The sequence below is a fragment of the Melanerpes formicivorus genome, unplaced genomic scaffold, assembly GCF_026170545.1.
Source record: "Melanerpes formicivorus ecotype bairdi unplaced genomic scaffold, bMelFor1.0.p_v2 SCAF_8, whole genome shotgun sequence".
In the NCBI taxonomy this organism is placed as follows: Eukaryota; Metazoa; Chordata; class Aves; order Piciformes; family Picidae; genus Melanerpes; species Melanerpes formicivorus.
Window position 1 is genome coordinate 25,895,656 of NW_027142360.1, and position 25,787 is coordinate 25,921,442.

Genomic DNA, 25,787 nt, shown 5'->3' on the forward strand with positions numbered 1-25,787 from the left:
CTTTTGGGTCAGTCTAACCACTGCTTTCTCTCTGCTCCTTGCTCCCTTTTGGGCAGAGGGTGGTGGGGATCAGAGGGACAGTTTCCCTGGCCTCTGACCAGAGGGATTTTTGTGTTGTTTGTCAATTGTAAATGTATGTCAATCCTGGACGTTTTGTACACATTCATTGCATTCCATTGTAGATTGTAGTTTTGCCTGTAAATACATCTTCAAGTTGCTTCCAGCTGAGCTGGTCTGGCAAAGTTAATGTTGGAGGGAGGGGAATTTCAACCCACCACATCTTGGAATCATAGAATCATGAAGGTTGGAAAAGAACTCTAAGATTATCAAGTGCAACCATCAACCCAACACTTCCATGGCCAAATCATGGCCCCAAGTGCCATGGCCACAGGAACACCTCCCAGGGATGTGGACTCCACCACCTCCCTGGGTAGTCTCTGCCAATCCCTGACCACTCTTGCAGCAAAGAAATTTTTCCCACTCTCCAACCTAAGCCTCCCCTGGCACATTTTCATTGATCATTCACAGTCATTAATTCAGAGCAATGTTGAATGTGAAAATATTCACCTGATCCCAATCCAAAGTCCATGCATCTATGTGTGGATGCAAACTGTTAGTTACATTCCATTAAGAACTCAATCAATCAATCAATCAATCAATTCTCTTCTGATTTGAATTCAGCAACATATTTCCCAGCTTTTAATATTTTATAATATTTTATAAACCCCTCAGTTCTGTGCCTTAAAAGTCTCTCTGAAACATGAAAGCAACAGAATTACTTACAGAATATGCCTTTAGTTTGGCAGCATCCTGTTCTTTTTGCTCTTCTAGCTTTTTCTTTTCCTCTTTCAGCTTTTCTGATTCCTTCTGCCAGCTTTCCTTTTGACTAAAACACAGTAATTAGATATTTTCATATAGAATGAGGGAATAAGACAAAGTGCAAGCTCCTGCATCTGGGTTGGGGCATTCCTGGATGTCAGTCCTGGCTGGGGGATGATGAGGTTGAGAGCAGGAAAGGACTTGGGGGTGCTGGTGGAGGAGAAGCAGGACATGAGCCAGCAATGGGCACTTGCAGCCCAGAAGGTCAATGGCATTCAGAACCCACCTGGGTATGCTCCTGTGTGACCTGCCCTAGCTGATCCTGCTTTGGGAGGGGGTGAGGCTGGATAATTTCTCAAGCTCCCTTCCAACCTCTACCACTCTATGATTCTATGATAGATGGAGTACCTATCCAAGAGCAGCAGATTTTAGGACACTAACCAAACAGCAGTAAAGCTTATATTCAAAGTTCCTACCCATTTAGATGGTTGAACTTCCGTAACTCAGAGAAGGGAACAATACCTTTGATATTCTTTATACAGCAAGCCTTGCTGATGACGAATCACTGCAAGTTTTCTCTTGTAGCCTTCTACTGCCTCTTCAAATTGCTGCAGTAACTGCTCTTTATTTTCCAGTTCCTAATGATTATTTGCCAAATGAATAGACTGATTAATACATATTTTAAACACAAAAAGAAACAGGTATCAAATGTGAAAGGATTAATTGAAATCCCTTGGGTTTTCCAGGGAGATGCTTTCATGAGAGAGGGCAGGCTGCAGAGGAGGGCAACAAAGCTGGGGAGAGGTCTGAAGCAAAAGCTCTGTGAGGAGAGGCTGAGGGAGCTGGGGTTGCTTAGCCTGGAGAATAGGAGGCTCAGGGGAGACCTTCTTGCTCTCTACAACTACCTGAAGGGAGGTTGTAGCCAGGTGGGGGTTGGTCTCTTTTCCCAGGCAAGCAGCACCAGAATAAGAGGACATAGTCTCAAGCTGTGCCTGGGGAGGTTTAGGCTGGATGTTAGGAAGAAGTTCTATACAGAGAGAGTGATTGCCCATTGGAATGGGCTGCCCAGGGGGGTGATGGAGTCACCAACCCTGAATGTCTTTCAAGGTGGCTTGGATGTGGTGCTTGGGGCTATGGTTTAGGGGTGACCCTTGTAGAGCAGTGTTCTGGGCTGGACTTAGTGATCCTGAGGGCCTTTTCCAACCTGAATGTTGCTGTGTGATTCTGTGAAATGAGTTACCTGTACAAGATGGATTAGATATTCATTCAGGGAATTAATGACATTGAGACTTGAAGGAGCCATTCCCTCTGGGAGATTCACTGTTTGGAAGGCAGCACTGGCACCTTCTGTCTGACGTAATGAGCTGATTTCATGGGTCAGTTGTTTAATCTAAAGAAAAGAAACAAACAAACCAACAAAATCATAAAGAAGTAGCTCTTCCTGTTCAATTAAAATGGAATTAAATTAAATGTAAAAGACCCAACAACTAATGGCTGCTAGGAACAAGTCCTGCACCACGAGGATGGTGGAACACTGGAACAGGTTGCCTGTGGAAGTAGCTGAGGCCCCATCCCTGGGGATATTTAAGGTCAGGTTTGACAAAGGCTCTGAGCAACCTGACCTAGTGGAGGATGCCCCTGCTCACTGCAGGGGGGTTGGACTAGGTGACTTTTGGAGGTCCCTTTCAACCCAAGCCATTCTATGAGGTGTTAGGTATTAGTTAATAGGTTGGACTTGAGGATCTCTTTGATGATCAACCTTTGCTGATTCTATGACTCTATGCAAATAAATTGTTTTTCCTGTGCCACACTGGTTTGTTATTAACAACCTAATTGACTTGGACTTGTATCCTAAAGTATTCCTTTTAAAAAGATGAGGTTTTGGAAAGAATCATGGCAGTTACAATTTGGTAGGTTATTCTAAACAAGCCTTTGCCCTTCTATTTAACTTCTCAAAAGCTCTCTGCTTCTCTAAGATCACAGAATCATAGAATGGCTTAGATTGGAAGGGATCCTGGAGATCATCTACTCCAACCTCCCTCCTATGGGCAGGGACACCTCTCAGCTAGACCAAGTTGCTCAAGAACTCATCCAACTTCACACTGAACACCTCCAGGGAGGAGGCATCCACAGCCTCCTTGGGCAGCCTGTTAGTGAAGAACTTCTTCCTAAGATCCAGTCTAAACCTACTCCCCCTCAGCTTCAAACCATTCCCCCTTGTCCTGTCATAATTCTAGGCACTCAGCTCAAAGCCTGCAGTGTTCAGGGGGTTGTTGTGACCCAAGAGCAGAACCCAGCACTCAGCTTTGTTAAACCTCATTGAGCTGACCTCTGCCCATTGATTCAGCCTGGTCAAGTCCCTCTGCTGAGGCTCCCTAGCCTCAAGCAGACCACCTCTCCCACCCATCTTAGTGTCATCTGCAAACATACTGAGGGTGCCCCAATCCCTTCATCCAGGTCACTGATAAAGATATTAAAGAGAACTGACCCCAGCACTGAGCCCTGGGGAACACCACTGGTGACCAGCCACCAGCTGGAGTAAACTCCATTCCCCCACCACTCTTTGGCCCTGGCCATATTCCAAAACTAAAGTTAACATTTAGAAGAGGAAGACTTGAATTGAAAATGGACAAACTGGTAAACCCAACACATGAACCTGATTACCATTTGTATAATTAAACTGTTCCCTTAAGCACCTTATAGACTGTGGGGGTTTGGTACCTTTTCATTTGCACTTGCCAGCTGGTTAGAGGAATTTGTGGCCTCCTTCTGAGCCTCTTTCAGCTCTTGCCTCAGTTCTGCATTTCGTCCTGTAAGTTGGTCGACCTGAGCTTTCAAGTGCACTCCCACATCACACACCCCCTCTGAATTCCTTGATTCCATGGCCTAATCAATTCACAAAACAGAGAAGTTAAAAACCAACAAAAACAAGGGGCAGAAAAGCTTTATTTTTCATAAGCACCTGGAGCCCTCCAGGTTAGAGTAGTGAAATTAACAACAAGCATCAAGTCTTGATGCTTTGAAATCTGCTTCTCCATTTCCTGATGCTGTGTTTGCCAGATGGAAATTCTTTTTTTGATGTTTGGGTTTTTTTTGTTTCCTGTGAAGGTGTTTGAATAAAGAGGTTTTTATTTAAACACCTCCTACAGACAGAAGGCAAATGAAAGCTTGCCTCAGTATTGTGCCTGGGACAATAAATCTGCCAAAGACTTTGTGTGTTCTGCAGCTGAAGATTTATTGGTTTAAAATATCATAGTATCAGTCAGGGGTGGAAGGGACCACAAGGATCATCTAGTTCCAACCCCCCTGCCATGGGCAGGGACACCCCATACTAGATCAGGCTGGCCAGAGCCTCATCCATATAGTTTTTTTCTGGCTATCTCTATTCATTTTTAATTTGCATTTTGAAGGAGGTAGCACACTATGGACTCCTACTTGTAACTAAGCAAGCTAGCATTTCATTAAGCAATAGGCCAGTAAGTGAGGAGGGAGGAAGAAAAGGCTGTAAGTCCTATAAAGCTAAGTAACACTTGAAAAAGAAAGCTCACATTAACCAAACGATCCAGGGTGGGGATTATCAATGCTGTCTCTCCTCCCTTCACACCAGGATCCTTCTGCACTTCCTTCACAGCTTGCAGTATTTCTTTCATTCCTTGCTCCAGGTGTTTGTTCTCTTCTGACAGCTCTTTCACTGTAACAGAAAGGGTCAATGTGTCTAAAAGCACTGAAAGACTGAATTACCATCTTTACATTAAAGCAGCCTAGGATGTTTCATTATAATGCTTCTTGATTTGATACATAAAAAGAATGTTCCTATCATGTATAGAGATTACCAACTAGGAAGTGAAAGGCAGAGCTGCTAGGGGCATCCAGAGAGGGTGTTTTCCTGGAGAAATACCAAGAGAACAGTCACAGAATGGTGGGGGCTGAAAGGGGCCTCTAGAGATCATTGAGAGCAACCCCCCCCCAGCCAAAGCAAGATCACCCAAGGGCAGGTTACACAGCAGCACATCCAGACAGGTCTTGAAAGTCTCCAGAGAAGGAAACTCCACAACCTCTGTGGGCAGCCTGCTCCAGCACCCTCACACCAAAGAAATTTCTCCTCATGTTGAGGTGGAACTTCCCAGGTTCCAGTTTGTGTCCACTGACCCTCATCCTACCACTGGGCACCACTGAAAAGAGCCTGGCCCCGTCATCTCAGCTCTCCTCCCTCAGATACTTCTAGATATTAATAAGATGCCCTCTCAGCCTTCTCTTCTCCAGGCTAAACAGCTCCAGGGCTCTCAGCCTTTCCTCATCACACAGAGGTTGCAGTCCCTTCTGCATCCTCATAGCCTCTTCTGGACTCTCTCCAGCAGGTCTCTGTCTCTCTTGAACTGGGGAGCCCAGAACTGGACACAGTATTCCATGTGTGGTCTCAACAGGGCTGAGTAGAGGAGGAGGAGAACCTCTCTTGACCTGCTGGCCACACTTTTCCTGATGCACCCCAGGATGCCATTGGCCTTCTTGGCCACAAGGGCACATTGCTGTCCCATGGAGAAGTTGCTGTCGACCAAGACTCCAAGGTCTTTCTCTCTTTCCAGCAGGATGACCCCTATCTGTACTGGTGCCTGTGTTATTCCTCCCCAGACAACATTACTGCCCAAAACAATAATGAAAGGCTTTATAGGAAGACATTGTACTGTATTAAATCTTCCAGTTTTCAATGTTTCCTGCCACTTGTTTCACTTCTTCAGTAGCCTGTCTGCCTGCCTTTCACACAGGCAGAAATGTCACCACCTTGGACAGGGAAATGATTGGGACCACACAACAGCTAAATCAGCAACTTATCTGCAAGTATAATATTCCCCAGTTTGAAAACAGTTTGCAACTCACATTTAGATTGAAGTTTGGCCATGACAATCCTGTTCTTCTCCAGCTCTCTCTCTCTCGCACTTAATTCATTTGCAAGATCTTCATTCTAAAGAAGCAGGCAAAGAAAACACAGAGAAAAATGGTAACTGAGGCATTTTCATGTTGGAGTTTTTCACCAAGACTCTGTGGTTAAATGGGAATAAATGCTTGCAAATCTTGCTAATCCACATGCATTCCATTCACCAGGGGAAATTCCACAGTGTCTAAAGCCAAATGAAATGCTCTACAGAATTCAACAGCCAGAGAACCTCACCTTCACAGCAAGGCAAAAATAACATGGTTGTTATTCTGGAAGAGAAATCCAGGAAGTTTGTGCACTTGCTTTATCCCAGGATCATCTGGGTTGGAAAAGACCTTTAAGATCATCAAGTCCAACCTTTCTTTAACAGTACCACATCTGGTGCTAAACCATGACCCTCAGCACCACCCTTTTAAACCCCTTCCAGGGATGGGGATTCAACTACTTCCCTGGGGAGCCTGTTCCAGTCTTTGAGAACCCTTTCAGTGAAGACATTTCTCCTAAAGTCCAACTTAAACCTCCCCTGGTGCAGCTTGTGACCTGGGATGTTCCTGGCCAAAGGAAAATGCCCAGAGCTGCTGGCTCTGCTCACTTCTGCCCTTCCCCATGTCTCAGGAGAGAAGGCAGGGAGCATCACATCTCTCTTTGGGTCTCAAACATCCTGGTGTTTCCCCAGTCCTTGGGCTCTGAAAGGTTTAATCCTGATGCTTATGTGGGTGACACACCAGTATCTGAGGTGGAGCCATGGAGCAGGGAGAAGCCAACCTCTCCAGGGTAGATGCCTCAGCTGCATGGGGTTTTAAGACAGAGCCACCCTGTGCTGGCTGTCCCAGGAAGAGGAAGCTGCCCTGGGGCAGGCAAAGCAGAACTGCCAGTATCAGCACTTGGGAAGGGAGCAACTTCCTTCCCCTGCTTCCAGGAAGGATGGCTGGCAGGCAGGGTAGGTCCTGCAGGCCCTTCAGATATTGTGTGGGCATTTCTTTGCTTCAAGTGACTTTGGTGAGGGAGCTGCACCCCAGACAGGGCCATGTCAGCTGCTGGCAGGCCCTCAGCTGGCTGGGAGGAGAGAAGATGCAGCAGCCACCCTGGGAAGATGTGGTCTGAGGTAGGGAGTACCCACAGCACCTACCTTTGCTTTTAATTCAGCAATATCATGTCTGTGCATGAAATCCAACTTCTTATTCCTTTCCTCCTCTTCAGTCAAGCCATTAGGGACATCCACACCACTCAATCCTAATTGCAAGCAAATGTTCAAGCAATAGTTTATAAGGACATTTTAATTAGCCTTGTTATGGATTTTAAATTGGTCTGCAAGCAAGGGAATATGTTCCACTTAGGAGAGCTGAGTTCCACTTTTCTGCCTGCAAAGGAAGGAGCTGCAAACCTTTCCTTTTGAGCACAGGAGGCTTCCCTGGGTGGCTCAGAATTGAAGAGTTAAGACTTTTTTGAAACACACATAATAGATTTAGTGTAAAAGGATTGTAAAGATTTACTGGAAATCATGGCAAGATCATAGAATCATAGAGTCAATAAGGTTGGAAAAGACCTCAGAGATCATCAAGTCCAACCTATCACCCAACACCTCCTGACTAACTAAACCATGGCTCCAAGTGCCACATCCAATCCTTTTTGAACACCTCCAGGGACGGTGACTCCACCACCTCCCTGGGCAGCACATTCCAGTGGCCGACAACTCTCTCTGGGAGGAATTTTCTCCTCACCTCCAGCCTAAACTTCCCTTGGCACGGCTCAAGACTGTGTCCTCTTGGTCTGGTGCTGGTTGCTTGGGAGAAGAGACCAACCCCCACCTGGCTACAACCTCCCTTCAGGGAGTTGTAGATAGCAGTAAGGTCTCCCCTGAGTGTCCTCTTCTCCATGCTGAGCAGCCCCAGCTCCCTCAGCCTCTCCTCCCAGGGCTGTGCTCCAGAGCCCTCCCCAGCTTTGTTGCCCTTCTCTGGACACCTTCAAGTGTCTCAGTGTCCTTCTTAAATTGAGGAGCCCAGAACTGGACGCAGGACTCAAGGTGTGGCCTAACCAGCGCTGACTCTGGGGGCAGAATGACCTCCCAGCTCCTGCTGGCCACACTGTTATTATCATTATTATCATCCTGCGTCTGAGATCCACAAGTCAAGGACACAACTCTCAGTGATGCATTACAAGCCACCACAACTCCAAAAGCTACTGGGCTGCAAGACTACAGAGATGCACAAATCACTCACCTCTTCCTACAGATTGAATGAAATGTCTTTGGCCTTGCAATGTAAACCTGTAACTATGTTCTACCTGCTCACAGCAGTTAGTACAGCCAGCAAGCCCTGGAAAGGACAACTTAGAATGCAGAGATCCTACCTGTTGTTGCAACTTTTCTCCCTTTCTCCTGAGCCAACTTCCGAACCTGTTTTTTCAGTTCAATTCTTTCCTCTTCCAGTCTCTCAATCTGCAAAGGATTATTCACAGGTCAGGGCTTCATTTTGCTCAAATACATTCATATTCTGTAGCAAAAAAAAGGGTTTTTCACTTGCCTCTTGCAGAAGAACCTGGTTTTCAGCTCTGTATTGCTGCTGCTTCAGTGTTTTGCTGTTCCTGAATTCATTTAGATCAATCATGGTCTTTGGCTCAAGACCTAAAACACAGTGAATGGTGTCTAAGTATTCATGAACGAGGAACATTCATCATGGTTAGAATGGTGTTAATTGAAATTAGAACATGACTAGTGGGAGATGTCCATCCCCATGGTAGGGGGGGTTGTAACTAGATGATCTTTAAGGTGCTTTCCAACCCAACCCATTCCACAAACCAATGAATTACAAATCAATGTTGGTAGTTAAATATAGATAAGTATTCTCTATATATATTTATACATACACAAAAATCAGAGTGGCTCAGGTTGGAAGGGACCTCAGAGATCATCTACTATGAGCCTCCTGACATGGGCAGGGGCACCTCTCAGCTAGACTCAGCTGCTCAAGGCCTCCTCCAACCTGAGCTCCAGCACCCCAAGGAGGCATAAACAACCTCCTTGGGCAACATGTTCCAGAGACTCACCACCCTCACACTGAAAAACATCTTCCTGAGATCCAGTCTCAACCTACTCTCCCTTAGCTTCAAACCATTTCCTCTTGTCCTATTGCTAGACACCCTTATGAAAACTCTCTCTACAGACTTCCTGCAGGATCCCTTCAGGTACTGGAAGGCAGCTCTGAGGTCCCCTTGGAGTCTTCTCTTCTGCAGGCTGAACAACCTCAGCTCCCTCAGCCTCTCCTCACAGCAGAGCTGCTCCAGCCCTTAGATCTCCTTTGTGGCCTCCTCTGGACTCTTTCCAATAACTCTGTGAAACAACTCTGGAAAAGACCTCAGAGGTCATCAAGTCCAACCTGTCACCAAACACCTCATGACTACTAAACCATGGCTCCAAGTGCCACATCCAATCCCCTCTTGAACACCTCGAGGGATGGTGACTCCACCACCTCCCTGAGCAGCACATTCCAATGGCCAATCTCTCTTGCTGGGAAGAACTTCTTCCTAACACCCAGCCTGAACCTCCCCTGGTGCAGCTTGAAACTGTGTCCTCTTGTTCTGGTGCTGGTTACCTGGGAGAAGAGACCAACACCCACCTAGCTACAACCTCCCTTCAGGGAGTTGGAGAGAGCAAGAAGGTCTCCCCTGAGCCTCCTCGTCTCCAGGCTAAGCAATCCCAGCTCCCTCAGCCTTTCCTCAGCCTCATTGCCCTTCTCTGGACACATTCAAGACTCTCAATGTCCTCTTCTCCTACTTTCCTCACTCAATGCAACCTGGAAGCCACATTCAGTCAGATCCATTCACCTTCAGCCAGGCAGTTTGTCCTAAGCAGCTAAAAATACTTGCAAATATGAGCAGAATATACAAAATCATTTCCAAGTGGTTAGCAGCTATCCATGGCAATGTTACTTCAATTCCTTCCCAACAAATTAACTGAGGACAGAATGGATGTCTCATACCTAAACGCTCCCTGAGTTCTTCATTTTCATCAAGCAAATCATTTATTTTAAGTTCAAGTTTATTGACTTCCTGAATCAATGTTTCAATCTCATGATCTTGTACTTTGATTTGCCTTTTTAAAGCTTTTATTTCAGCAACAGCCTCTTCCAAACCATATATTCCCTGTAAAAACCCAAATGGAAAGTGAAAAATAAAAACAAAACAACAAACCACAACAAAAAAACAACTGATAGGAGATGCAAGAAAAGAAATGATGAGGCTGTCACCCTTAAACAGGTGAGGGAAGAGGTAAGGAAAACAAAGGATGAAAATATCTTTCATCCTTAAACAGGTGAGGAAAGAGGGGTAAGGAAATAATGGATGAAGCTGTCTTTTACCATTAAACAGGTGAAAAAAGAGGGAAGAAAATAAAGGATGAAGCTGCCTTTTATCATTAAACAGGTGAGAAAAGAGGTAAGAAATGATGAATCTGTCTTTCATCCTTAAACAGGTGAGAAAAGAGGTAAGAAATGATGAATCTGTTCTTCATCCTTAAACAGGGGAGAAAAGAGGTAAGAAATGATCAATCTGTCTTTCATCCTTAAACAGGTGAGAAAAGAGCTTTTTTCACCTTGTATTCTGCACTACCCATAGTAAGTTGCTGGACTTTGAGCCTTTTGACTCAAAACTGAGCCCTCTTGCTGCATGATTCTTCAGAGACTCTTGAGTGCACAATTACACCTCAACAGACTTCAGGAGCCCAAGTGAATCTAACAACTGAGATGGAAAAAGTTGCTAAGTGTGGCTCACAAAGGGCATGCATGTGAAAGGAAAAAACCCCAATCCATTAGCATCAAGAAATCATTAGCTTCATTTCTAATTAGAACACAAATAAAGACCAAAAGGATCTAAAAAAATCTGAGAAAATATGCTGTCCACTCTGACTAAGTGGTTACCTGTTCGTAGTCTCTCATTCGCTTCAGGGTCTCAACAAGTTCTTTATCCTTTTCTCTAGCATCTGCTTCTGCTAACTCTGCTGATTTCTCAGCCTCCTTTGTTCTCTCTTCTAGCATTTTTAGTTTTTCTTGCATATCCTCAATATGATTCTGCTGAGCAAGAGATGAGTGACCTGGAAAGGAAAACCCCAAACAACAAAACACCTTGATCTGGTTACAGTTCAGCTAGGCAGCTCTTGCTGTCAGCCATGCCTGAGTCCTGTGTCCAGCTCTGGGCCCCTCAAGACAAGGGAGATGTTGAGGTACTGGAAAGTGTCCAGAGAAGGGAGATGAAACTTGTGAGGGGTCTGGAGCACAGCCCTGTGAGGAGAGGCTGAGGGAGCTGGGGGGTGCTTGGCCTGGAGAAGAGGAGGCTCAGGGGAGACCTCATTACTGTCTACAACTCCTTGAAGGGAAGTTGTAGGCTGGTGGGGGCTGGTCTCTTCTCCCCGGCAACCAGCAACAGAATGAGGGGACACAGTCTCAAGCTGTGCCAGGGGAGGTTCAGGCTGGATGTTAGGAAGAAATTCTTCCCAGAGAGACTGGCCATTGGAACGTGCTGCCCAGAGTCACCACCCCCAGAGATCTTCAGGAAAAGCCTGGATGAGGCACTCAGTGCTGCGGTCCAGTTGATTGGATAGGGCTGGGGGATAGGTTGGACTGGATGATCTTGGAGGTTTCTTCCAGCCTAGTTGATTCTATGGTCAAGTAAGAAACTCTTCACATGATGTTATTCATAGAAACATTGAACAGTTTGTTTGGAAGGGACCTCCAAAGGTCATCTGGTCCAAAGCCCTGCAGTCAGCAGGGACATTCTCCCCTAGATCAGGTTGTTCAGAGCCTTGTTAAGCCTGACTTTGAATATCTCCAGGGATGGAGTCTCAATCACCTCCCTGGGCAACTTGTTCCAGTGTTCCACCATCCTCTTGGTGCAGAACTTGTTCCTAACAGCCAAGCTAAATCTCCTCCTCTCTAATTTCAAACCATTGCCCCTCATCCTCTCACTGCAGGTCTTTGCAAACAGTCCCTTTGCAGCCTTCATGTAGCCCCCTTCAGGTACTGGCAGGCTGCTTTTAGGTCTTAGGCTGAACAACCCCAGCTCCCTCAGCTTGTCCTTGTAGGAGAGGTGCTCCAGCCCCCTGATCATTTTTGTGGTCCCACTCTGGACCCACTCCAGCAGGTCCATGTCCTTGCTTTGCTGAGGGTTCCAGAGCTGGATGCAGTACTCCAGGTAAGGTCTTGCCTCTAAACTGCTACCTAAATACAGTTACCTGTCATAAATAAATGTGAACTCTTTACAAAATGTTTACTAAAATGGAAATGAACAGAAAAATTAGAGACTAATATTAATCAAATGCTGTAAAATTCCCCCCCCCCCCCCCCCCCCAATGTCTCTAGGAATAAAGAATGCACAGCAGATTGTGGGTTTCTTATTTCTCTTTCTATAGGCATGACAGAAATGAATGTCTCTAGAGAGGAGAATGTCCTTATAGACATTGAAATGCTCACACTACCTTTATCTTTTTGGAGATCATTTTTTAACCCCTCCATCACAAATGCACTTTGTTCCATTTCTCTGGTGTACTGTTCAACCTGCTCAGTGAGCAACCTGATCTGAGCATCTCTGTCTTGCACACCCTGCACAAAAAAAACAGACACACACAAAAAAAACAAGAGAGCCTCCATTAAAGAATTCTTCTTTACTAACAGGCAAGCTACCAACAGGAACCACCACACAAGAAATGAAGGAATTTAAAGCAGCTAAAACAACAAATGAAGGAACCCAAAGTGGCTAAAGCAACAAATGAAGAACTCCAAAGTAGCTAAAGCAGCAAATGAAGAACTCCAAAGTAGCTAATGAAACATTTTACAGAACAACCAATATGCTGTACTTACAACATAGAGATCAGAGATTATCTAGAGGTTGAGGATAGAAAGGCAAAACAGGAAAAATAAAAGAAAGAGTAAAAACAGAGCATTCAAACAGACACACACAGACTAAAAGCAGTAATTCAGTAGATGAATTTTAAAGGGAGCAGTTCTCTAGGAGGTTCCTGAAAAGATTCAGGCTTCTCACAGCTTCCTCCTCCAGCTTTTCAGAAGCCACATCACCATAATGTTTTGTTTTGCTTGCATGGACATCCAGAAACACAGAGTGACAGGGAAAGTTTCATAGAATCAATAAGGTTGGAAAAGACTTTAGAGGTCATCAAGTCCAACCTGTCACCCAACACCTCATGACTACTAAACCATGGCTCCAAGTGCCACATCCAATCCCCTCTTGAACACCTCCAGGGGCAGTGACTCCATCACCTCCCTGGGCAGCACATTCCAATGGCTAACGACTCTCTCTGTGAAGAACTTTCTCCTCACCTCCAGCCTAAACTTCCCCTGGCGCAGCTTGAGACTGTGTCCTCTTGTTCTGGTGCTGGTTGCCTGGGAGAAGAGACCAACCCCCTCCTGGCTACAACCTCCCTTCAGGTAGTAGTAGAGAGCAAGAAGGTCTCCCCTGAGCCTCCTCATCTCCAGTAACTTCTACTAGGCTATCTCTGTGCCTCCATGATCTTTAGAGCTCTCACAGAGACATTAATGTTATTTTTTCCCCCATTCATCAAATAAAATAAGGAAAACCATGAAACTTCTGTATCTCACCTTACTTCTCAGTCTGCAAGGGCTCATACATGTCACAGCACATTTATTTACAAACCTTGAAGCAAGACAGGAAATCATCCTGCTGTCATTTGCTAAACTTTCTACAGTATCAGCATTCCTACTGGGCTGTGGGATTTAGATACTTATTCTTTTGCAGTTTTTCAAGGTTTTTTTTTTTTTTTTTGCATGAGTTTAAGAGAGATTTAAATCCTAACTAGCTTTTCCATGGGCTGAACAAAAAGACTTGACAGTATGGCATTAGGTGAGACACAGGAAGACAGAAAAGTAGACAACAGATAAGAATCTTCCCTGACTGACAGCTTTAAAGGAAAGAAACTAAGCTATCATAGAATCCTGGAATTGCTAGGGTTGGAAGGGACCTCAAGAATCATCTAGTTCCAACCCCCCTGCCATGGCCAGGGCCACCTCACACCACAGCAGATTGCTCAGAGCTTCATCCAGCCTGGCTGCAAAAACCTCCAGGGATGAGGCTTCCACCACCTCCCTGGGCAACCTGTGCCAGGCTCTCACCACCCTCACGGGGAAGAACTTCTTCCTAACAGCCAATCTCAATCTACCTAACTCTTTTTTTTTCCATCCCCCCCAGTCCTATCACTCCTTGACACCCTAAAAAGTCCTTCCCCAGCTTTCTTCAGCCCCCTTCAGATTCTGGAAGGCCACAATAAGGTCTCCTCAGAGCCTTCTCCTCTCCAGACTGAACAGCCCCAATTCCCTCAGTCTGTCTTCACAGGAGAGGTGCTCCAGCCCTCTGATCATTTTAAAAACATCAAATTATGGATGCTTAGATGTTCAAGCAACCACTCCACTAATAGATGAAGTAAATATGGAAGTAAAAAAAGCCTCTACCCAGAGCCCAGCTCATACACACAACAAGAGAAGTTTCCTCTGTGTATTTTCTGTTATGCTAATTCTGCAGTAAGAGGAACGAACTTGTCTCATAATTCTCAAGCAATAATCAGCATATACTAAGAAGAATAAATAACACATATTCTGCTGTTGGCCAGCTATGAAGACTAAACAATTATTTGCTCAGTAGCATATTTAGTGAATGGTAATTTTAAGGTGTGTGATGTGACCATACCTGCTGAAGGGCCATGATACTGTTTCTGTCTACATCAAGTTGGGCCATTTTCATTTTCTCTTTCAAGTTCAACACCATTTGCTGATACTCTAGCAGTTCATCATCTTTTGCAGCCAAGATTTTCTGAAAAGAAGACAAAATACCATCAGAACTCTTGAAATAGTTCCTAAAAAACACCAAAAAGGGAAAAAAAAAAGTAGGAAAATGTACCTTCCATTCTTCAACTTTTTCATTCACAGCTGCCATGAGTGGATCATCTTCCTCATTCCTTGCCTTCAGCTCATCTGAAAGCTCCTGAACCTAAACATGGGATCTGGATGAGCGTCATCCCAGAATATATCTACAAAACCACTCCATCAAACAGGTATAATTTCATGGATTCATAGAATGGTTTGGGTTGGAAGGGACCTTAAAGATCACCTAGCTCCAACCCCCCTGCCATGGGCAGGAACACCTCCCACCAGCCCAGGTTGCTCAAGGCCTCATCCAGCCTGGCCTTGAACACATCACAGAATCATAGAATCAATAATGTTGGAAAAGACCTCAGAGATCATCAAATCCAGCCTATCACCGAACACCTCATCACTAACTAAACCATGGCTTCAAGTGCCACATCCAATCCCTTTTTGAACACCTCCAGGGATGGGGACTCCACCACCTCCCTGGGCAGCACATTCCAATGGCCAATTACTCTTTCTGGGAAGAACTTTCTCCTCACCTCGAGCCTACATCCAGGGAGGGGGCATCCACAACCTCCCTGGGCAGCCTGTTTCAGTACCTCCCCACCCTCACTGGAAAGAATTTCTTCCCAATATCCAGTTTAATTTATCTAGTCTAGTTTATCTACTTCCCCTAACTACACAACTAGAATTACAGCAGCGAGGGAAGGTCATGACTCTTAAGAACAGAGCATGATTAACATTTTGCACAAAAACCTTGTGATCTGCAGTCAAGTTTTAAAACTTGCACCAAAAGAGATGATTCTTTTCAGAGAGCACTTCAGGAGATATCTGTGCTTTTCACTGGATATGTTGCATGTGTTTTAATATAAGCTAAGTCATGAAAACCCAGTGTAAACCTAACAAGAGTTAAAAAACACCCAAACATTCAATAACATGAGTCAGTTCTTACCTGAAATTTGTATTGCTCTTTCTCTTTTCTTAATTGGTCCATAACAATGTCAGATTGTTGCACAATGAGTTTCATTTTGTTGTATTCATCAGTCATCTTCTCCATTTCTTGCACCGATTCCTCCAGGTTCTTCCTCATTTCTTGGTTCTGGATGTCCAGCTTCTCATTAGCTTCAGTCAAATTCTGTGGGATTAAAGAAAGAGCTGCTTTTAAGAAGTGCACACCTTAATACCTGAATGAGCACAAACTGAGAGCTACTTCAAATGTAAGACTTGAAAGTCTTCCATGAAATAAGGACAGTAGTGATCCACCTGTAGATGATCCATTTCAACAAAGCTTAACAGCAAGCCAAATACACATCTCCCACTAGCAGTAGCTTCAATACCTCAGCCAGATTCACACATGCAAATTACTTGCATAACAGATCCCAAATGACAGAATGGTAGGGGTTGGAATGGACCTATGGGGATCATCTAGTTCAACCCTACTGCTAAAGCAGATTCACCTACAGCAAGCTGCATAGAAATACATCCAGGCAGGTTTTAAATATCTCCAGAGGAGAACCATGTGGCCTTGAACACCCCCAGGGAAGAGGCATCCACAACCTCTCTGGATTCCACAGTCTCATGGCCCTCATAGCTAAAGAACTTCTTCCAAAGTGTGGTGCTCTCCATTCTAAACCCATCAGCTTTAAAACCATTCCCCCTTGTCCTGTCTCTAGACACCCTCATGAAAAGTCCCTCTGCAGCCTTCCTGTGGGATCTCTTCAGCTATTGAAGGCAGCTCTAAGGTCCCCCTGGAGTCTTCTCTTCTCCAGGCTGAACAGCCCCAGCTCCCTCAGCCTCTCCTCACAGCAGAGGTGCTCCAGCCCTTGGATCATCTTTGTGGCCCTCCTCTGGACTCACTCCAATGGTTTCATGTCTGTCTAATGCTGTGGATACCAGAACTGGAGGTGGGGGCTCAGCTGAGCAGAGTAAAGGGGGAGAATTCCCTCTTTTGCCCTGCTGGCCACACTCCTCTTGATGGTGCCAGCACACAATTTGCCTTCTGGGCTGCATGAGAGCACTGCCAGCTATTGGGGAGCTTCACCTCAATCAACACCCCCAAGTCTCTGTCTTTAGAGCTACTCTCAACCCACTCTGCACCCAGGCTGTAGCTTTGTGCAAAACACTGCTGTCAGCAGCACTTCAAGAAATACTCAATGGCAGGCATGGGTTTTATTACCTGAATTTCATCCAGATACTGGGCAAGCTCAAAGTTCTTTTTGGACAGCTGTGATCTGTAATCAGAATCCTCTCCTCTTCGTGCCAGAATTGCCTCTTTCTGGGAATCTATCTCCCTCTGATAGTCAGCCACATCCTGGCGCAGCTGCTCGTTCTGCACAGGAGGCAAGCCAAGCTTAAAACTCTTTGCAAGCGTTGAAGGCACAGTTATTGCTCTTCTACTAAGCTAACACAAAAAGCTAATCAAAACTCCTCCAAATTCCTACAATCTGCTTTTAAAGACAACTTAGAAGCCTCACCTTTCTCGTTATGCGTTTTTTCTCCAGATTAAAGAGGAGAGAACAAGAGCAAGAAAACAAAGCATGAAAAGGATTAGAAATGGTCTCTGCTTTAGGTAGGCTATCTAATCTTATCCTACCTAATAGCCAAATCCACTGGCCAAGAGCATTTCAGAAAACCAGTAAAGATTCAAAACACAAAATCCAAACAAAATCATGGCACTGCAGGAGGTTGTGAATTCAGATGTTGACTCCTCCTAACCTCAATCAAGCTATTTATTGATTCATGGAATGGTTTGGGTTGGAAGGGACCTTCAATATCATCTAGTTCCAACCCCCCCGCCATGGCAGGGACACCTCCCACTAGACCAGGTTGCTCCAGGAAGGATTGCTCACTGGAGCAGATGTACCATGCATTTAGCTAAATGTGAATCAAATGACAGATTTCCTTTCTAACAGTAAGAAGGAAGTGTTCTAGGACAGAATCCTGCCTCACCAACTATTATAACTGCAGAAAGCTGCTTAATACATTTAGAAATAAAGTTAAAAATGCCGTAAATGGGCAGCAATCCTTTACTCACCTCTCTCCTTAATTTGATGTTTTCATTCTCAGCATCCTCATTCCGAAGAGCAAGCTGGAAAAAGATGGAAAACATTGACATGGATCCCTAACAGAGTAAACTAGGGGAAAGATGAAACCCAGGAAACAAACAGAACATGAATGTACAGCAGTCCTATATCATCAGGGATCTATAATGCCAGGAGCTCTTTTCAGAACATCTATTAGAGATGTCAGGCTGAGGTCCTTCTTACCTGTTCATTCACTTTCTTCTCTTTCTCCAGTTCTTTTTCTGTGTCTGTTAATTGTCTCTCTTTTTGTTCCAGTTGCTTTTCCAGCTGGTGGATCTCATCACGCAGGAAACGAGTGTCACGACCACCAGCAGATCTCTGTGCCACCTTAAGACAGAAAAGAATAGAATTAACCAGGTTGGAAAAGACCTCTGAGATCATCAAGTCTGACCTATCATCCAACACTATCTACCAACACCATCTAATCAATTAAACCATGGCACCAAGCACCCCATCCAGCCTCTTCTTAAATACCTCCAGTGATGGTGACTCCACCACCTCCCTGGGCAGCACATTCCAAAGGCCAAACAATAGTATTATAAGTAATAGAATCACAGAATTCAGGGTTGGAAGAGCCCTCAAGGATCACCTAGTGCCAGGGGAAGGACACCTCACACCAGATCACAGTATCACAGTATCATTTAGGTTGGAAAGGACCTCAAGGATCATCGAGTCCAACCTATCAACACAGACCCCATGACTAGACCATGGCACCAAGTGCCACGCCCAATCTCCCCTTGAACGCCTCCAGGGTCGATGACTCAACCACCTCCCTGGGCAACCCGCTCCAATGACGAATGACTCGCTCAGTGAAGAACTTCCTCCTCACCTCGAGTCTAAACCTCCCCTGGCACAGCTTGAGACTGTGTCCCCTTGTTCTGGTGCTGGTTGCCTGGGAGAAGAGGCCAACCCCTTCCTGGCTACAACCACCTTTCAGGTAGTTGTAGAGGGCAATGAGGTCACCCCTGAGCCTCCTCTTCTCCAGGCTAAACAATCCCAGCTCCCTCAGAACTCCCTCAGTTGCTCAGAACAGCATCCAGCCTGGCCTTACAAACCTCCAGGGTTTACAAGGTTGTGGATGCTCCCTCCCTGTTCAAGGCCAGGTTGGATGAGGCCTGAAGCAATGTGGTCTAGTGGAAGGTATCCCTGCCAATGGCAGGAGGGTTGGAACTGGATGATCTTTTAAGGTCCCTTCCAGCCCAAACCATTCCATGAAGCTACAAAACATAGGACAGCTGTTAAAAATAGAACCAAAAAGACAAAGCAGATGGTAAGACTGACACTCATCATGTTCAGGAAAAGGAACAGGAAGGGATCATTACCTCCTTTCAACAGAAAACAGACATCTCAAACAATAACTCAGTTTATTCAGCTATAAAAATCCATTGTGCATAGAGCTCTGAAGCTGGTGAATAGCCAAAAGCCAACAAAAATGATTAGCTGGTGCAGGGCTATTGCCATCTCTCTGCTAGAATGAAATGCTAGCTCAGAAAAATGCATTTTAACATAACCAAACAGCATTCTGTGAACTAATAAAAGTTTTAAAACATACCTTCAGTTCATTTTCAAGCTTCATCAGTTTTGTTTTAAACTGATTTTCTGTTAAAATAGAACAGAAATAGCTAAGTTAGACTGGAGAAGGCTCCAGGGAGACATTAGAACAGTCTGCCAGTGCCTGAAGGGGGCTACAAGAAGGCTGGGGAGGGACTTTTTACAAGGGCTTGGAGAGACAGGATGAGAGGCAATGGATTGAACCTGGAAGATTTAGACTGGAGATTAGGAAGAAATTCTTTCCAGTGAGGGTGATGAGACACTGGAACAGGTTGCCCAGGGAGGTTGTGGATATCCCCTCCCTAGAGGTGTTCAAGGGTAGGTTGGATGAGGCCTTGAACAACCTGGGCTAGTGGGAGATGTCCCTGCCCATGGCAGGGGAGTTGAAACTAGATGATCCTTAAGGTCCTTTCCAACCCAAACCATTCCATGAATCTATGAAATTATTCCACAATGCAGAAGTACACAAAAAAAGCAATGGTTAACCTAAGCCTTTAAACATTTGGCTTCAGTGAAACAACTGACTCCAGGGCAGCTTTTATTTTATCCAACTCTCTAAACTCAAAAACCATGTAAAAAAAAAAAAAAAAAAAGACATGTAACAAATCATAAATTAGCTTGCTTACCACATTTGGCCTGTTCTTCCCCAGCTTTTTCAACTTCTTCTAGTGCCAACTCTACCTCTTCAGCTTTCATCTGGGGACAAAAAACCAAAGTATAGTAAAGAAAGAACAATTATTGACTAGTAACAGAAAATAAGATTGTTACTGCTGGGACATGGCCTCGAGCAACTTGGCCTAGTGAAAAGTGTCCCTGTTCATAGCAGGGGGTAGAACTAGAGGCTCTTTAAAGCCCCTCCCAACCCAAAGCATTCTATGAATGCATTCTATGAATCTATGAAACACAAGAAAATATGAGAGATTTACAGGATCAGTTTTAGGATGGCAGTTTTGTTTCATTTATAGAAACACTTTTATTTAGTCTAAGACATCTTAGCACAAAACCTTGCATTAATGTTAAAATCATTACCAATAGCTAAATAGTTTTTGAGGTACTCATTTCACAGAGTCACAGAATGTCAGGGGTTGGAAGGGACCTCTGGAGATCATCCAGTCCTGTCTCCCTGCCAAAGCAGGATCACACAGGTCTCACAGGAACACATTTATGCAGGTTTTGAATGCCTCCAGGAAAGGAGACTCCACTACCTCTATGTGCATCCTGTTCCAGTGCTGCTGCACCCTCACAGTAAAGAAGTTTCTTATGTTGAGGTGAACCTCCTGTGTCCCAGCTTATACCCACTGATCCTTGTCTTGTCACTAGGCACCGCTGAAGAGAGCCTAGCAGCTTCATCTTGACACCCACCCCTCAGATATTTATAGGCATTTGCATTTCTGGTCTATGAAACTAAATGTTCCTTAACATTTCTAATGTTAACTAATGTTCCTCTGCATTAGCCCTACTCACTTCCCACTGCCATTGCCATGATTTCACCAGCTTCAAGCAGATACTCTGGTGCCAACAACTCTTTAGCATCTAAATACTCCTAGGAGCAACAGGTGCATTTAAAGAGGAAGGAAAAGAAAAAGAGCAATGATGCTTTTATTCAATACTGTGACCCTGGAGGCATTCAAGGGGAGATTGGATGTGGCACTTGGTGCCATGGTCTAGTCATGGGGTCTGTGTTGATAGGTTGGACTCAATGATCCTCGAGGTCCTTTCCAACCTAAGTGATACTGTGATACTGTGAACCAAAATGCATCTCTTAAATGCTATAAAGTGAAGCTTAGTACCTTCAGCAGTGACTGAGTAATTTTAAAAAGCTGTATTAGCTGTTCTGGAGTTTCCATTTTTAAGTCTTTTCCATCAACCTAAGAAAAGAGAGAGTACTGGTTTTACACAAGTATTAATGAAATCCACAAAACAAATAACCTTTGCATGTGAAGGACCAGAGACAGTTCAGGGAGGAATGAATAACAAAACCCTCATGTTCTATTTTTCCCCTTGAATACCTTGGACATGGTCTCCAGCAGTTTTTCTGCTAGCTTCTCTTGATTAGGCAGAGCATCTGGATCAACTTTCATAAGCCTCTTCCAATCTAAAATGGGTGCCATGTTGAGCTTACAGTTTATTATCCTGGACACAAAATGAAAATGAGAATCACCAGACATGATCAGTGCCACTGACTTTTATGTCAAATGATTTAAAGGAGGCTGGCCACTGAACCACACAGGATGATTCCAGTAATTGTGTTGATTTTGTAACTCTGACACTGTGTTCACATCTTGGTCTACTGTGGACAAGGAGTTTGCAGCAGAAGCTTTCTTTTCTTATAGTTAGAAATCACATCATGCTTACTCAGTGAATTTGTGACACAGTGAAGACCAGCACACGTGTGAAACCTCCACTCTCACACCCTTCTTTTCCTCCCCACCCCTCAAGGCAGAGAATTTGCAGCTATCTTTCTTCAAGGCACAGCCTGAAACTATCACAACGAACAATCTCAACTGGAAGCTGGTTGAACCTTGTAGGTCGGAACTCAGTGGAGGTCTTGTAGGACAATCACCTCCAAGGCATTATTTCAAGTATTTCAAACAACCAACACTTGCTCCAGTCTGACACAATAAGCATCCATTTCTTGACATTCATTTCTAAGATATTAAACTCTTGTACTCGATACCATTTCCAGTTGATTAGAATACTTGATGAAAGAGTGGAAAGATCACTTGAACTGATAAAAGAGTGGAAAGATCACTTGAACTGATAAAAGAGTAGAATACTGAAATTGACAAAAGACAGTAGACAACCTGGAAAATGACAAAAATCTGATCACAAAGTGGTGCAGTTTTGGTCCACTGCTTACTTACTGGTTGCTATGGGCCACATTGATGTCCCATACATTTGAAAGTCAATGCAGCACCTGAAAAAGGCAGAAAGGATTTTAAGCATTAGATTGTTCCATCCTCTGGAGTTCTCTCCAGCCTTGATTATCAATGTTTCAAAAAATCAGATTCTGCCAACTTTAAAACAGAACATTTTCAAATCTACTTACTGCCCCAGCACACTGCAGGCTCATCTTCAGCCAGCACCCCCAGGTCTTTCTCAGATGGGCAGTTTCCAGCCACTCTGCCCAAAGCCTGGAGCATTCAGGGGGTTGTTGTGATCCAAGTGCAAGACCCAGCACTTGGCTTTGTTATATCTCATACCAATGACCTCTGCTCATCGATGCAGATCCCTCTTCCTACCCTCCAGCAGATCAACACTCCTATCCAATTTAGTGTCATCTCTAAACTTACTAAGGGTGCCTCGATCCCTTCACCATCATTGATAAAGATGTTAAAGAGAACTGGCCCCAGCACTGAGCCCTGGGGAACCTCACTGGTGACTGGCCACCAACGGGAGTTAGCTCCGTTCTCCATCACTCCTTGGGCCTGGCCATTAGCCAGTTCTTAACCCAGCAAAGTGTCCACCCATCCAAGGCATCAACAGCCAGTTTCTGCAGAAGTGTGCTGTGGGAAACGGTGTCAAAGGCTTTACTGAAGTCGAGATAAGCAAGGTTAAGCTGCTGTTGATTTTCAAATTGCACTACCCAGACTAAATCTCAGCCAGCAGCCCTGCAGAGACCTTGAATACAAAGCAGCACCCACAATGGAAACTTGCACAACGTTCCTGTTTTGTTCCAATTTCTGTATTCCAGCCCCAAGAACGATGAGCTGACAGCCCACGATGCCTCCGGGATGCTGCTAAGAGCCAATTTTGCCTCTTTTTCACCGGTCTCAGCTGGTGAAATTCCCTTATTTTGCCTTTCTTGTCCCCCTCCACTAACAAATTCCCTTATTAAGCGTCCACCTTCACGGCAGGGCACAGCTGGGGAGGCAACAGCGGAGGGCAGGCACCAGGGGCTGGGATCTGCTGGGGCCAAGCCCCCGTCGGGGCGCTTCTGGCTGGGACCCGCGGCCCCGCCGCCGCCCCCGGCCCCGCCGCCCGCCCGCTGTCCGCACTGCTGCCGGGGGAGCCCCGCTGCGCTTCTGGCCTCTCTTCCCAGAGCGCCTCAGGCCCCTCTGAGCTCACCGCTGCCCGCGGACGGCGCCGGCCGCTGCTAGGCGACGCCATCAAACTCTCCCACCGGCTCCGCTCCCGGTGACCCCGGTGGGAGCGGGGAAAGCCAGGCCGCCCGCGGCACGGAAGGACCCACGGCGCCAGCCGGCTCTCCCAGCCCTATGCCGCGGAAAGGCGGCCCCGAGCCCGCCCAGGCGGAACCGTCTGAACGGGAGAACGGCAGCTCCCGGCGGGGCCCGGGACGCGCGGCCCCGGTGCTTCCCGGCAGCCTCTGCGGGGGCGCGGCGCGGGGCGCGTGCGCGGTGGCTGGCGGCGGCGGGCGAGCCGTGGGCGGCGGTGCCGGTGGCGATCGGGCCGTGCGCGCCGTGGCCTCAGGTAGGGCGGGCAGCGGCGAGACCACAGGCCGGATCGGGGGCGGGTAGGGGGGTTGGCCGCTCGGGTTTCTCCCTGTCCTCCCCACGCCTGCTGCCGCGCGCGGCAGTTTCACGTTAGCGTGGGGGTGGTCGTCTGCCTGCCAGGCCGCACCCGTGAGCCCTCCGCGCTCCGCCGAGGGCCTCGGGCTCTGCCCGCGCTCCCCGGCCCGGCTGCCCGCCTCAGGCTTGCTGGCGGCGGCCGCTCGCCCGGCCCCGTCCGCCCCTCGCCCGAGGCTTGCCCCTGGGCAGCGGTGCCCGCATTGCCGGCTGGCTGGGGGGCTGCAGCGCTGCCCAGGCACACCGTGTGTGAGAGTGGGGGCTCGGCAGGAGCTTGCAGAGCAGTACAGGGAGACAACGAGGTCTGTAAGCTGTTCGGTCCCTTTCAGGATAAAGATCACGCCTGTAAACTTTGGATCCTTTTTGTCCTGGTGGCCAGCGAGGAAGTCTGAGCGCTGGCAGTGGTCTGATGGCCCCAAACAAGTTTGAGATCCTGCGTTTTAGCTGAATAGGTGTGAAAACATCTGTTCAGATAAAAGGGAGAACCAGCGACCGTTTGAGGAACGTGTATTTATTCATCAGCTATGGAGAGATGATTTGGGTATTTTTAAAGGGAAGAGAAAGGTGATCCTAAAGGCGTCTTGAGAGCTTTGCCTTTTTCTGGCTCATCCATTACTTTCTTTTTCCTTGCTGTCAATTAGCATTGATAACGAAGGCTGACAAGGCACAAGATACTTGGCACTGGTTGTAGTTATGTAACTTGTTTAGCTCGTGGCATAACTCTTAGTTCTTGGTGGAGAGACTTTCTCTGCCTCAGCCAGAGATGGGTTAATTGCAGCTCTATGCTGGGTACCGCAAGCTAATTGTTTAATTAGGGAAGGGGAAGAGAGGGGATTGTACTTTGTGAAAGGGAAATAAACCCCAAACTTCCTGATGGTTAAGTGAAAAACAGTGATTTCTTAGCAGGAGGGCTTTTTAGAGGTGAAGCAGGCAATCCACAGAGAATAATGCTGCTGCCTTAGTGCGAGATGAGCTGTCAGGAAATTGATCCTCCTGTGACATAGAAAATTAAATCATCCATTGATGCCAAGATGCTTCTGAGTAAGGAAGTCTTTTATCCTCTTCATCAGGTTAACAAGCTGGTAAAGCTATTTGATGTGCTTTGTTTAGTGTGCTTCAGCGTTTTCTGAGTGTTTTTCCATCTTCTTTGGAGTGGTGTTCTGTTACAGAATCAACAGAAAATGACAACTGCATGGACTAGTAGCGAAACCGCATTTAGGTAGGAGTTGTGTGGTGCAGGGAGTGAAGTATATTGATGCAGAACTCGAAGGGATTTTGAGGTGGGCGTGAAAACTCCCTGGAGGTGTTCAAGGGGGGATTGGACGTGGCACTTGGTGCCATGGTCTAGTCATGAGGACTGTGGTGACAGGTTGGACTTGATGATCTTTGAGGTCTCCTCCAACATTGGTGATACTGTGAAAACTTCCAAAAGTGAAAAAGAAAAGGACTGAAAAGGAAGGCAGTATTAGCAGAAAATGAGAAAAGCTTTAAAATACAGAAGGGCTGAGAGCAAATGACTTAGTTTTGCTTTTCTTCTGCATCACATCTAATTGTATAAGTCAGTCCCCTTTCAGTGGGAATACCTGCTTGTGCAGTTCTGGAGGTGAAGAGCATTTTGGCTCCCTGGTACACAGCTTGACTTACCCTGAGAAAAGAGCGAGGCACCCATGGTTCAACCACAGCTTTGATAACAAGAAGCATTTAAAAGATTCTAACCCAAAACCTTGCAAAATGAATAAAAAGCAACCCCACCTTCCTGGAATGTTACTACAAACACTGCAAGAAGTGGCATACAGCCTGAGCATACTAAACGAGGACATGCAGAGCAGAATCTGAAGGCTGTCCTCTCAGCTGATGCCACCCATGTAGCTTTGGTTCCTTTATTTATTTTCTTTTCTCTTTTTCTTAGAGTTAACAAACATGGAGTTTCTGCTGTGGGATTTGTAGACCACTGAGAATTTAGAGATAGTCTTTGGGCATCAGTGTCTTG

At 45.9% G+C, this 25,787-nt stretch overlaps 2 protein-coding genes across 10 annotated transcripts in view; one reads left to right on the top strand and one right to left on the bottom strand.

Annotated features, from left to right (window-relative positions):
* The window catches only part of CEP290 (centrosomal protein 290), a 70,784-nt gene extending 47,237 nt beyond the window's left edge, over window positions 1-23,547 (bottom strand). For 2 of the 8 annotated variants that reach the window (XM_068142794.1, XM_068142793.1), the window contains exons 1-26: window positions 23,340-23,547; window positions 22,136-22,188; window positions 21,281-21,404; window positions 21,062-21,139; window positions 19,898-19,967; window positions 19,273-19,319; window positions 17,904-18,047; window positions 17,672-17,725; window positions 17,112-17,132; window positions 16,814-16,966; window positions 15,590-15,772; window positions 14,669-14,758; window positions 14,459-14,581; window positions 12,601-12,621; window positions 12,219-12,342; window positions 10,666-10,838; window positions 9,730-9,892; window positions 8,275-8,375; window positions 8,102-8,189; window positions 6,882-6,985; window positions 5,695-5,779; window positions 4,368-4,510; window positions 3,541-3,705; window positions 2,060-2,209; window positions 1,342-1,457; window positions 784-886 (exon numbers count right to left, since the gene is read on the bottom strand). In XM_068142794.1, coding sequence (XP_067998895.1) covers window positions 784-886; window positions 1,342-1,457; window positions 2,060-2,209; window positions 3,541-3,705; window positions 4,368-4,510; window positions 5,695-5,779; window positions 6,882-6,985; window positions 8,102-8,189; window positions 8,275-8,375; window positions 9,730-9,892; window positions 10,666-10,838; window positions 12,219-12,342; window positions 12,601-12,621; window positions 14,459-14,581; window positions 14,669-14,758; window positions 15,590-15,772; window positions 16,814-16,966; window positions 17,112-17,132; window positions 17,672-17,725; window positions 17,904-18,047; window positions 19,273-19,319; window positions 19,898-19,967; window positions 21,062-21,139; window positions 21,281-21,382 — 2,601 coding nt within the window. In that variant the 5' untranslated portion in view covers window positions 21,383-21,404; window positions 22,136-22,188; window positions 23,340-23,547. The remainder of the gene's footprint in view (window positions 1-783; window positions 887-1,341; window positions 1,458-2,059; window positions 2,210-3,540; window positions 3,706-4,367; window positions 4,511-5,694; window positions 5,780-6,881; window positions 6,986-8,101; window positions 8,190-8,274; window positions 8,376-9,729; window positions 9,893-10,665; window positions 10,839-12,218; window positions 12,343-12,600; window positions 12,622-14,458; window positions 14,582-14,668; window positions 14,759-15,589; window positions 15,773-16,813; window positions 16,967-17,111; window positions 17,133-17,671; window positions 17,726-17,903; window positions 18,048-19,272; window positions 19,320-19,897; window positions 19,968-21,061; window positions 21,140-21,280; window positions 21,405-22,135; window positions 22,189-23,339) is intronic. The other 6 variants (XM_068142797.1, XM_068142796.1, XM_068142799.1 and 3 more) reach the window with 5 other exon arrangements.
* An 81-nt stretch (window positions 23,548-23,628) lies between these two features.
* TMTC3 (transmembrane O-mannosyltransferase targeting cadherins 3) overlaps window positions 23,629-25,787 on the top strand; it is a 31,595-nt gene continuing 29,436 nt past the window's right edge. For both annotated transcript variants that reach the window (XM_068142801.1, XM_068142803.1), the window contains exon 1: window positions 23,629-23,702. The gene's annotated coding sequence lies outside the window, so the exon portion shown is untranslated. The remainder of the gene's footprint in view (window positions 23,703-25,787) is intronic.